Here is a 12950-nt window from a genome sequence, read left to right as displayed (position 1 = left end):
TAGGAACAGAACAGAACAGCCCACCCTTTGAAAAAAATTTTTTTTTACCTAATCAGTTTTATGGCAAATAACTGATAGAATAGCATGCATGCATTTTTAATATTTGCAAGAAAACTACAAGTTGTATTATTTTTTTAAATTTGATAAAGGATTTAATTTGATAAAAAGTGTGCCTGTTAAATAGTTGAGACTCACTTCAACCATCTTTGTAGGATCACCACAATATCCTCATTCCATACCCCAGATGATCTTTAGAAACTTGATGTCTTCCAGATGTCTTTGTTCATTTCATTATTAGCCATCATGGCTAATAAGCAGCATTTGGAAAAGACCATTCTAGGTCAGGAGTGTCAAAACTGCCGGCCCACGGACCAGATGCTTTTCTAACGTTAGGCCTAAGCTGGATGATCTAAGCCTTTGTTGATTTTAAAATGCTTTTTTGTTTTTTAAACAGCATCATAAAAAGGGGCTAAAAATTCTACTCTTTCTCTTTTATGAGGTCATCAAATCACCATCATCCCCCTTGCAGCTAATAATTTTTTAATTTTTGTTGCAGCTGCAAAGGTTTCTTTCTTCTAAGCTAAGGAATATACAATACTTGATGAAAAACTTAAAAAACAGGTTATGCTTCCTCTGCAAGTGAGGAGGGAATGACTTTAAGAACACCCAGGGCAGGGGTGTCAAACTCACAACGTCACGTGACGTGTTGTGACGTATCGTGACATTTTTGCCATTGTCGGCAATGGGGTGGGCACAGCTTCACTATGATGCATCCGGTATATTCCTTAGCTTAGGAGAAAGAAACCTTTGCAGCTGCAACAAAAATTAAAAAATTATTGGCTGCAAGGGGGATGATGGTGATTTGATGACCTCATAAAAGAGAAAGAGTAGAATTTTTAGCCCCTTTTTATGATGCTGTTTAAAAAACAAAAAAGCATTTTAAAATCAACAAAGGCGTAGATCATCCGGCTTAGGCCTAACGTTAGAAAAGCAAAGAAAATTTACAGCAATGAAAATCCATGATTCTCTAATGAATTTAGGTGGGAAACCACCTTGAGATTCAGAAAACATGTGCAAATCAAAAGTTAGGGCCCTTATTTAACTTTGGTTAATAGCACAAAAACATGGCACATCCAGAGGAAGAAAAGTTCAAGAGTGCTAAGATTAGGTATTATTAAACTGAAGCATTTTGATTAATGAGCAAGGTGTGCAAAAGTAGCTTTGCACAGCTGTGTTTTTCACCTACTGGTTATTTCTTTCAGTCCTTTCACTGTTTATCTTCAATAGATTGCCCATAATGTATGTATTAAAAAATTGTTTATTTGTAATTTACACTGTAGCTCTTTCTTACATGTGAAAACATTTAATGGCTGCTGGTTTTCCAAATTAATATTATACTACAGAACACAGATTGATAATGTCCTGTCTCTCTCTCACTGATTCCCTTCTTTTCCTTGTAGAAAAAGCACTGAGAATGTTATTAAACTAGTGGAGCAACATGGCAGTGATGCCTGGTGGACACTTCCCATTGAACAGCTTCTTCCCAAAGAAGCTCTGCCAAAGGTAATTTAGGGACAGTGGAAAGCCCTCTGTGAAGATCTGAGCTACAGAAGAATAACTGAATTAAAAGGCAGGACTCAGGAAATCCAAAGGCCTGGCAAACCAAGGGTTAACCTGAATCTGATTCATAGTAGTGGGCTAGTCTAAGTGATGTTGCTGTAACGTTCTGGGGACTTTCCAACAAGTACCGTGGTTCTAAAGTATAGGCCAATGTACTTTGAATGTAAGCCAACATAGAATACTGCATTGGCAATTATTTCTGGGGAAATGATTTCCCAGATCTACCCAAAGGGGATATCATGAAACAGCAGAGATTTAAGGCAATATCATAAGCACCTTATGTGTACAACTGTGTGTGTGTGTGTGTGTGTGTGTATGTGTATGTATGTGTATGTGTGTGTGTGTGTGTGTATACAGTTACAGTCAGGTGAAAAAGTTACATAATAAATCAGGTGCAATGGACTGTACTCCAAGAAGGTTTATTGCATAATTTGTTCATTTTTAAGTTGCCAAAATAGGATAGTCTCTTGGTCTCTTGGTCTCATTTTTGTAACGTGCATACAAATAAACATCCAAAATACAGCAATATTCTCTTATTCGTGTTGCTGTTAAGAAAATTGGTGATAATGCTGTTACTGGTCCTTTGGCGCAGAAATAGGAATGGAAGAATTTAAGTTGTCCTTATTTTCTTAATTCATGGTTTTAACTCATATATTTTTGAATCAGGCTGCTAAACCTGATATCCAGGAATATGTACAAGGACAAGATGTGTTGGATATTTGGTTTGACAGTGGAACATCTTGGGCTCATGTTTTAGAAGGTAAGAAGTTCTGAATTCAAAAATATCTCAGAATTGCCTGGTAAATTTTAAACATAGCTGGGCTTGCACTTCATGAAGTAACTATAGAATCAGAATCATAGAAATGCAAGAGACATTAGAGGTCATGTGCTTAGCGAAGGATCCACTGGATTATCTCTGACCTGGAAATATATTAAGCTACATCCGGTGGCAATTAGAGAAAGGTGTTTTAAGATGACAATGTGTTACTCAATTTTCAGGCAATATAATGAATTTTGAAAATACAATAATAATATGGAGAAGACTTTTATATATATATGGTAGGAAGCTCCAGTGTAGTTTGGAATCAGAATTTAGTGTAGGGTATCAACTGCTTTTGAACTTTAAACCAAGAGTACACAAATGTTAGATAGCAATCTTTTGAATTGTAAAACATGCTGGCCCTGGATTTTATTTTTTTTTTAGTTTCCTTGAAACCCAGGGAAGCAATAGTATCAAGAATGAATTTATCTAAGGACTTTTTGCACTTTGATTTGAAATTGTTAAGCTGTATAAAATTCACTGTCCTTTAACTTACTTGATGTTGTAAAATTATTACCATATTCCGAGAAACAAAAAGACATGAAATTTGAGGTACTAAAGTGTGAAAGGTTTGGTGTTGGTGTTCACATATTGCATTGTATTTTGGTCATTTATTTATCCTTTCTTGCACATATCACTTAAGTAGATTCAGAAGCCATGTGATAACCACTTAAAAGCTCTGATATTCTTCTCTAGCCATGAGAGGTAGTGACTGTTCATTGTCTGATCACTCAACAGCCATTAGCCCAGCTCTGTACTAAAAGTCCGTGCCCTATAGGTCGGGGTCTCCAACCTTGCCAACTTTAAGTCATGTGGGCTTCAAGCTGGCTGAGGAATTCTGGGAGTTGAATTCCACAAGTCTTAAAGTTGCCAAGGTTGAGGACCCCGCTATAGGTAGTTGTTTCCCAGCAGTTCTACAGGAGCCATCCTAGAAGACTTCACTGGTTATTTCAGTTGGTCATTTGGGTTTCTTTAAATTCCTCTTTCATTTACAAACAAAATAAAATCATTGGAATGAAAGGTTACCTATGCTTGAGACTTTAAATAGGATTATGAAATTAAGTTATATATTACTGGTCCTGAGCCTATGGCATCTCCTGTTAAATGTGTGCTTTATTAGGAGAATAATAGGAAGGTGTGCAGAAAATTCCATCAGTCATATTTCCTCATTTTCATGCTATTGGGGACTTCTTCAGGCATTCAGACATTCTCTCCTCAGAATCCATGTATTCAATTGGAAGTTTGGTGGAATACAAATAACATTCAGTATGGCTGGGAACTCTGCTTTACTAAGGTCTAAGCTAATGCAGAGAAGTATGTTCTCATCCAAACCAATGTAAGTCCAGTACCCCTTCAGTCTAGAAATGTGGCAGTAGGCAATAAAGTTACTCTATCCCGTTTTAATGTCCTCCATGTATTCAACTGAAGCAAAGGTCAAATCAGGCTATAAGCTGCTCTGTTTCAGGGCCAGGAGTAACTGTGGATGTGTAGCATATTGCAGAAGCCTGTTAGATTGCAAAGCAAAGCAATGAAACTGTTCTCCTCTGTTGCACATTAGAATAGAATAAAGCTGGAAGGGACCTTGGAGGTCTTCTAGTCCAGCTCCCTGCTGAAGCAGGAGAATGTATACCATCTAAGACAAGTGACTGTCTAGCCTCTTCTTAAAAATCTACATTGATGGAGCGCCCACAATTTCTGGGGGCAAGCTATTCCACTGGTTAATTGTCCTCACTGTCAGGAAGTTTCTCCTTAATTCCAGGTTGCTTCTCTCTTTGATCAGCAGTAGTAATAATAATAATAATAATAATAATAATAATAATAATAATAATAATAATAATAATAATAATAATAATAATAATAATAATAATAAATGACCTTGGAGGTCATCTAGTCCAACCCCCGGCACAGACAGGAAACCCTATACCATTTCAGACAAATGGCTGGCCAGTCTTTTCTTAAAAACTTCCAGTGTTGGAGCATTCACAGCAGACATGTCAAACACAAGGCCCAGGGGCCGGATCCGGCCCACAAAGTGGTTTCATGTGGTCCACGAAGCCATCCTGGAAACAGTGAGGGAAAGGCCCCCACTGTCTTGGCCCCGGCCCAGGCCAGCCGGGAGCCAATGTACAATTTCGTGATGGCCATCTATGCTGAAACACATTCAGTCTTAGCTCCACAAGGCCGTCTGGAAACAGTGAGGGACCAGCCCCTGCCACGTCAGCCTCGCCCCCTGGGCATGCACTGGGGAGCTATCACCCTTTGTGAGGAATAAAGAAATGCACCATCGCCTGGAAGTGGCCAGTACATGGCGCTGCCTACTTCAGGCAGGCTAGGGGCTGGGCAGCATTGTGCTTCTCTTCAGATTCATGCCACCCGGCTCAGCCTCTTGGCACTGTGAGGAGAGTGCCCTGCTGCCTGCCAAAATCGGCATCCCCTTCCCCAGAGCCCACCAAGCCGAATATGTGAAATAGGCAAGGGCCATGTGCTGGCCACTTATTTATTATTATTATTATTTATTAAACTTATATACTTCCAGGCGATGGTGCATTTCTTCATTCCTCACGAAGGATGACACTTCCCCAGCTGCATTTCTTGCCTGTTTTTCTCCCTCCCTCATCTCAAATATGTTCCCACCACTCGAAGAAAGGAAGGAAGGAGAGGAGAGGAGAGGAGAGGAGAGGGAGGGTCTGAGGGAAGTCCTGCCTTAGTCCTTCCCTGCTGCCCTTTCATCATGCCCTTGCCCCCTCCTCCTGGCCTGTCCTGGGTGTGGGGGTGTCTCCCATCCTATTGCTAAGGAAGCTTTGGATACAAAGCCAGGTCTCCTCACATGGAGAGGGAGTGGGCCTCCCTCCTGACTTTGTCTTCGTACCCATCATGAGCAACCTGGCTAGGGAGAGCAAGCACAGCAGCAGCAGCAGCCTTGAGGAGGAGGTAAGTGCAGCTGGGCACCCCCCTGGGGAAGTGGGGCTGGGCTTAGTGCTGCAAGTGCTTGAGGGCTAGGGTGGGCATTTGACCTCCGTGCCACTGTCCAGCCGCCCCCCCTGCATGGCCTGAGAGGAACAGTGAGGCTCCTCCAGTGGACCATGCCTTGGCACTTGCCCCGGTCCCATCTCCTTCTGCCAGAGACCCTCAGATCTGTCCCACTCCTGCTCAGTCCCCATAGGCACCCTTGACATGAACGATGTAGAGCTGGCCATGCCCACCCAGTAGGCCACACACACTCCAGCCACGCCCACCCAGTAGGCCACACCCACCCTGGCCACACCCCGAGGGCAACCGCAATGCTGATGCGGCCCTCAGTGAAATTGAGTTTGACACCCCTGATTCACAGCTTCTGGAGGCAGGTTGTTCCACTGATTAATTGTTCTAACTGTCAGGAAATTTCTCCTTAGTTTTAGGTTGCTTCTCTCCTTGATTAGTTTCCATCCATTGCTTCTTGTCCTGCCTTCAAGTGCTTTGGAGAATAGCATGCCTCCCTCTTCTTTGTGTCAGCCCCTGAGATGTTTCCAACCACTGGTTCTTGTCCTGCCCTCTGGTGCTTTGCTGAATAAAGTAATCCCCTCTTCTTTGTGGTAGCCCCTCAAATACTGGAACACTGCTATAATGTCTCCCCTATTTCTTCTTTTCTTTAGACCAGGGGTGTCAAACTCAATTTCATTGAGGGCTGCATCAGCATTGCAGTTGCCCTCAGGGGGCCAGGGATGTGTGGCCAGGGTGGGCACGGCCTACTGGGTGGGCGTGGCTGAAGTGTGTATGGCCTACTGGGTGGGCATGGCCAGCTCTACATCGTTCACGTCAAGGGTGCCTATGGGGGCCTGGGCAGGAGTGGGACAGATCTGAGGGTCTCTGGCAGAAGGAGATGGGACCGGGGCAAGTGTCAAGGCATGGTCCACTGGAGGAGCCTCACTGTTCCTCTCAGGCCATGCAGGGAGAGGGGGCTGGACAGTGGCATGGAGGTCAAATGCCCAGCCCAGCCCTCAAGGCTGCTGCTGTGCTTGTTCTCCTTAGCCAGATTGCTCATTATGGGTACAAGAGCAAAGTTAAGAGGGAGGCCCACTCCCTCTCCATGTGAGGAGACCTGGCTTTGTATCCAAAGCTTCCTTAGCAATTGGATGGGAGACCCCCCCCCAGGATATGCCAGGAGGAGGGGGCAAGAGGATGGTGAAAGGGCAGCAGGGAAGGACTAAGGCAGGACTTCCCTCAGACCCTCCCTCTCCCTTCCTTCCTTCCTTCCTTCCTTCCTTCCTTCCTTCCTTCCTTCCTTCCTTCCTTCCTTCCTTCCTTCCTTCCTTCCTTCCTAAGAGTGGTGGGAAAATATTTGAGATGAGGGAGGGAGGAAAAACAGGCAAGAAATGCAGCTGGGGAAGTGTCATCCTTCGTGAGGAATGAAGAAATGCACCATCGCCTGGAAGTGGCCAGCACATGGCCCTCGCCTACTTCACATATCCGGCTTGGTGGGCTCTGGGGGAGGGGATGCCATGAACAGCATGAGAGTCAATGTTACCTGTGCAATGCTGCCGAGCCCCCAGCCTGCCTGGTTTTGGCAGGCAATGGGGCGCTCTCCTCACAGTGCCGATAGGCTGAGCTTGGTGGCATGAATCTGAAGAGAAGCGCAACGCTGCCCAGCCCCTAGCCTGCCCGAAGTAGGCAGGGGCGTGTGCTTGCCACTTCCAGGCAATGGTGCATTTCTTCATTCCTCACAAAGGGTGATACCTCCCCAGCGCGTGCTCAGGGGGCGGGGACAACATGGCAGGGGCTGGTCCCTCGCTGTTTCCAGACAGACTTGTGGAGTTAAGACTGAATGCGTTTCAGCATAGATGGCCACCATGAAATTGTACATTGGCTCCTGCCGGCCTGGGCTGGGGCCAAGGTAGTGGGGGCCTTTCCCTCACTGTTTCCAGGATGGCTTTGCGGGCCACATGAAACCACTTCGCGGGCTGGGTCTGGCCCCCTGGCCTTTTGTTTGACATGTCTGCTTTAGACTAACCAAACCCAAGTCCTGCAGCTGTTCTTCATATTTTTTAGTCTCCAGGCCTTTGATTTTCTTAGTTGTTCTTCTCTGATTTTTTTCCAAACTCTCAACATCTTTTTTGTGATATGTGACTAAAATTGGCTGTAGTATTTCAGATGTGGTCTTACTAGGGTTTTATAAAGCGGTACTTAATACCTCACCTTGATTCTTAATACCTGATCTTTATTCTATGCCTGTGTTTATACAACCCAGGATTGTATTAGCTTTTTTTGGCTGCTGCTGCACATTGCTGGCTCGTGGTTAAATGATCGTCCACTAGGATTCTGTGCCACAGTGTTACTTCAAAGGATATTTTTCTTGATGCTCTGTCAAGATGAATGCACACATAGTCATGTGTGCATGCGCGTGAATTGAACTTAGAATTGATTTAGTAGTTGGAATATATTTATACAGTTGGGCTAAAGTGGGCTTTCTTGCAAAGCAGCATGCTGCTTTTGATCTGTCTACCTGCATGAAAGTCACAAATTGAAATTTTAATGCAAGATTATGAGCTACTAAAATTTCATAATTTTTCTTCCTGCACAATTAGGCCAAATCTCTAGTTAAAAATGGAGAAGCCAGTGTAGCATCAGTTAAAGAAAACGTGACCATCAAGATCATTTTCTAGAACTGATAAATGCAGCAGCCTAATTCCCTGCAGAGCTATCATACTAATGTTTAACTAAAAGAATACTGTTTTACAATGCCTAGCTTTAGTGCTGACAGGGTATTTAAAGGAAAAGGCCTAGATAATTGTACTTGCCATTAAAACACAGTGTTTAATCTATGGGTTAAAGTCTTATCAAAGATACACAGTACATTGCTCAAATAACAACAGAAAAGGATTTTAAGACCTATGCCCTCTAACTGTAAATAATAACTCTAATTAGCTTTATCAATTGTTAAAGCTTGTGATCTTTGATAAACTGCAAGATGTTTGTTGGAGAAGAATGTAGCATCCAAGTTAAGCAGCACAGTATATGCAATTTAACAAAACATTTTCCATTTGCATAAGATTTTTCAATCTCAAATGAGGTATTTGTAAGAATAGATATTGGATCCAATATTTTGGAAAGACAGGGAAATAGTGTAACATTTTCATAACAATGCCTGGATGCATTCATTATTTTTATCACAGTATTATATTTGAATTTATCAAGGAACAGTACATGACAGAGAACAAACATAAAGAATCACATACTTGACAAGAGATTCTTTATATTATTATTATTATTTATTAAATCAATATATCCATGATTGTTTAAAAGAATATTTTTTCTTATCAATCAGTGGCTTGCATCTCATTGCCCTCAGAATTATTACCAGTGTAAATGTGCTAAAGCAATGCATCATGTTAAAATAATCATAAATATAACTGTGACTTATAAATTATGATTGAGAAGAAAAAATGTATTCCTTTAAATATGCAATAGATTGCATCGTAACCCTGATTCAGAATTTTTATTAATAATTACTTTTACCACAATAAATGCAAGTTACAGCTACATCTAAATATATAATTTTTTTAAAAAAAATAATTGAAGTGTTAGAGGGAAAGGCAGTCTTAACAACTTTATCTGGAATTTGAATAATTATGGTGAGCAGATTTATAAGGAACATTCGCTTCTAGTAGCTTTGTAGAAAGGAAAAATTCCAATTTTTCTTTCCTAGAACTTCAGGGATACAATAGCTGCATTTGTCAAAGGTTCTGTCTTCTTTCCTTCTATTATGTTCACAGTTGACCTGGCAAGTCAATAATATAACATAATTACTAGGTATAAGAGTCCATAAATTAGGTTTGCCTAACAGCAACAAAATTCTGATTTTTTAAAAAAAATTAAATCCATTATAAACACTTCAGAATTGCCATTTGAGTAACAGAGTACTATATTTTTTTTAAAAAAACTTAGTAAACGTTGCTATATTTCTGTTAGATGATTTCCACTTCAGCTGATTCAACACTGAAGTAAATAGATATTCAAAATGTTTAAGAATCTCAATTACAAATACTAGATTGCTTATGTTTTTAGATACAGGTGAAAGAGCTGATGTATACTTGGAAGGAAAAGACCAGCTGGGAGGTTGGTTCCAGTCGTCCCTCTTGATTAGTGTAGCAACACGAAAAAAGGCACCATATAGGTAAGTTGGTGGATGAGTTTTGGGGCAGCTATGGTAATATACGCTGTCTTTTAAGAATGTATATAGAAGAAATCTAAAGGAAACATGGGATTACCCAGAGGTCTTTATTCTAGGACTCTTATTGTTCATGGATTCACTGTTGGTGAAAAAGGAGAAAAGATGTCTAAATCTATCGGCAATGTGGTTGATCCAGATGTTGTCATCAATGGAGGCAATGTAAGTCATTACATAGTTCTACTTGCCATCTGGAAATGCAGCCTATTGGTTCAGTTTGGCTTCAGTTATTTCCTTCCTGGAAATATCTTTTTGGCATTCAATCCTGCTCTCTTTCTCCAATTATGGGCAAAATAGTACTTTGGGCAGCTCAATATATTTTCTAATGTTAATACGATAGTAGAGTTAACCATGTAAGGATTGCAAAATTCCATCAAGCCACCAGATGGCAGCACGGTGCTACACTTTGGGGGATAAATATCTGCTTTTTGCTATCTCATGGTGATGGAGATTTTTGCAATTCAGAAACAATAGCCAAATGAATAGTCTTAGTATGCCTGGAAAGCAACATACAACAGATTGTTGGTCTTGGTAGTTTAAAATGTGGATGATGCATTTAACATAATTTATTAACCTCAGAAGTTTTTGATTTTTCTCTCATTGCCATGCGGGAAAAGTCCAAAGCTCCTGATGAAAAGATAAATTCCTGCCCCACATATCCCTTGAGTTAGATTTTTTTTTACTGGTAAACTTCCTTATATATCCTCAAACAATCATTTTCTCATAGACCTGAGAGCATCAGCTATAGAAACCAATAGTAATAAAAGTGAACAGTTTTATTGCTGCTCAGTTTGCTTATGAGTGGTTGCTCTGTGGGGAAGAGAAGCTGCCAGGCCTGATAAATTTAACCTTAGCTGGAGCTTCTTCTTTTTTTTTCCCCAACCAGGTGTGGGTCTGTGTTGTTACACCCAATGCAGAGGGTTTTAGTTTTTTAAAAATTTCTGTGTAGAGACTGGCTTCCTTTTTCTGCATCTTTCATTCCTATGGCACATAAAACAAAGTGTTAAGCTAAACCAGTGGCAAACTAGGACTCAGCAACCGTGTGCCTTGCCATAGTTTGTTCACCTTTAAGAGCTTTGTGAATGAATTTACTCTGCACTAGATGAGTAAAAAACAACAAACAGATCAACAGGCAGGATTGCTTTGAGGATCTTTGTAGCATTTCATTTGCACAAACTGATGGGAGGCCTTTTGTGCCTGGCTCACGTAGAAGTGACTGTGCTGGTGGGAAGGGTAAGACGGTTGTTTTGGTGAGTTGGAATGACTAACGCAGTAAAGTACGGTGGTTGAGCTGTTAGGCTACCAATAAAATACCAAGGTTCAAGTCCACCCACAGCCTAGGGAAGTTCACTGGGTAATTTTGAACTGGTCACTTTCTCTTAGTCTCACCTACCCTATAAAGATGTTGTGGGGGGAAATGAGGAGGGGGGGTAGTACCAATAAATATGGTTTAGTCTTATGTGCCAACCAGCCATAAAGGAAACAAAAGAAGGACCTTTTTCTCCCCAGTGGGCTTCTGCTATCTTGTCTCAACTGACTGCTGTATCTTGTAAGATTTAGGGTTAGGACTTTTGATCAACCTTGTTCAAAAAGAGTCAGTCCTGATTTTAAAATTCAGATTTACCCGTGAGACTGCTATTAATATGTAGGAAATGCTTTATATAAGTTTTTCTCAGTCTTCAATCCCTCGATGCTGGGCTTGAGCTTCATGGCACTATTAGCCAACCTGGTTGGCATGAAGGATTTAGAGGTTTGGTTTTTCAATAAGATTACCTGGGAGGCATTTATAGATCATGAAAACTGCACTTCAGAATCCCCTCCTGAACTGTTGCTTCTTTTCTATTAAAGTAGACCACAGGAGGAAGCCATCCTCAAGCAGTTACATCAGCAGCTGCTTATTGCTTTACTCATTTATTTATTTTTTTTGTAGATGAGCTCAGCTCAGCATACATCGTGTTTTCCCTTCCATTTTTCCGTTTAACAATCCTGTGAAGTAGGTTTGGGTCAAGAGAGAGTGACTGTTCCAAAGTTATCCGGTGATCTTCCAGGGCCAAGAATCTGGGCCTGTCTTATCACCATATCACAATGCCGCATTGTTTCCGTTTGCTAGGATATGAGAATATGTGTGCCCATGTGCATGTGTGTGATATTTTACAGAGCAGCAAGCAGGACACTTGTTTTCTGGCATTGCCCCTCCTTGACTGATGTCAAGGTTGTTCAAATAGCAAACATGGTTTGACCTTCCCCTCCTTCTCACTTTGCAGCAGGCAACCAGTTTGGTGTAGTGGTTAAGCTGCTGACCTAGAAACTAGGGAGACTGTCAGTTCTAGTCTGATCTTAGGTACAAAAGCCAGCTGGGTGACCTTGGGCCAATCACTCTCAGCCTAACCCACCTCACAGAGGAGTTGTAATGGAGAAAATAGGAGGGGAGAATATTATGTACATTTACTGCTTTGAGTTACTTATAAAATAAAGGTGAGATAAAAATCTAATCTAATAAATAACGTGAGCAGCTGCTTTTATTTTGGTGGTGCATCAGTCATGCTTTGTAGAGTTACATTGTTCAGCATTTGACTTTCAGAAGACTTGTCCAACGAATACCTTCTCAGAGGTTTATTTTTTTGATGATTCTTGACAGGCTCTCTACATTCCTCTGGGGAAATGTCTTTATGGCCAACTTTGCTGCACAGTTATAAAATAATATGTTGAGTTTATTTTGGAGAACAGGGGCTCATTGAGCAGTTACCAGCACTGAAAGCTGTTTCCTCTCCATCTTGTCGATGTATAGGACCATAGCACTGAGCCACCATACGGGGCTGATACTTTACGCTGGTGGGTGGCCGAGTCCAATGTTTACACAGAAGTGCAAATTGGACCTACTGTGCTCAGTTCTGCTCGTGATGATATTAACAAGGTAAGCAAATGAACACTCTGATGCCTTTTCCTAAGTAGGAGCCGCTACAGAAATAGTTCAGCTTTCCGGAATGTGTAGTCAGGAAAGAAGGTGTCTCTATAATATCTCAATAGTAGTTTGCCCTTCCTTTGCCATTGGAAGTTTTCACTTGTGTATCTTCATATGATAAGATAATAGTAATGACTTTACCCATCATGGTTGTATTTATTTATCTGTACCTTCACGTTAACTCTTAAGAAATACATGGACAACAGCTTGGAATTTTATTGGCAACATTTCTGAAGTGCTGAGCTTTAGATTTGCCATTGCCTTCTTCCTAGGGCAGGGAGAAAGTGTCTGGCCCAAGTCTGCCAGCTAACTTTTATACCTGAGGCCGGATTAGAATTTAGGAT

At 41.4% G+C, this 12950-nt stretch overlaps 1 protein-coding gene across 4 annotated transcripts in view; it reads left to right on the top strand.

Moving 5' to 3' along the window:
- The window catches only part of IARS2 (isoleucyl-tRNA synthetase 2, mitochondrial), a 46246-nt gene that overhangs the window by 27792 nt on the left and 5504 nt on the right, over positions 1-12950 (top strand). For all 4 annotated transcript variants that reach the window (XR_014490976.1, XM_083350674.1, XM_083350673.1 and 1 more), the window contains 5 exons: positions 1461-1563; positions 2287-2380; positions 9482-9590; positions 9704-9806; positions 12433-12558. Coding sequence is in view for 3 of the 4 variants with exons in the window: in XM_083350674.1 (XP_083206800.1) it covers positions 1461-1563; positions 2287-2380; positions 9482-9590; positions 9704-9806; positions 12433-12558 (535 nt within the window). In the remaining variant the exon portion in view is untranslated. The remainder of the gene's footprint in view (positions 1-1460; positions 1564-2286; positions 2381-9481; positions 9591-9703; positions 9807-12432; positions 12559-12950) is intronic.

This window comes from Vipera ursinii (assembly GCF_947247035.1).
Source record: "Vipera ursinii genome assembly, chromosome: 1".
NCBI classification, from domain to species: Eukaryota; Metazoa; Chordata; class Lepidosauria; order Squamata; family Viperidae; genus Vipera; species Vipera ursinii.
Note: the sequence above shows the minus strand (reverse complement) of the source record. Positions and strands in the feature narration are given on the sequence as shown.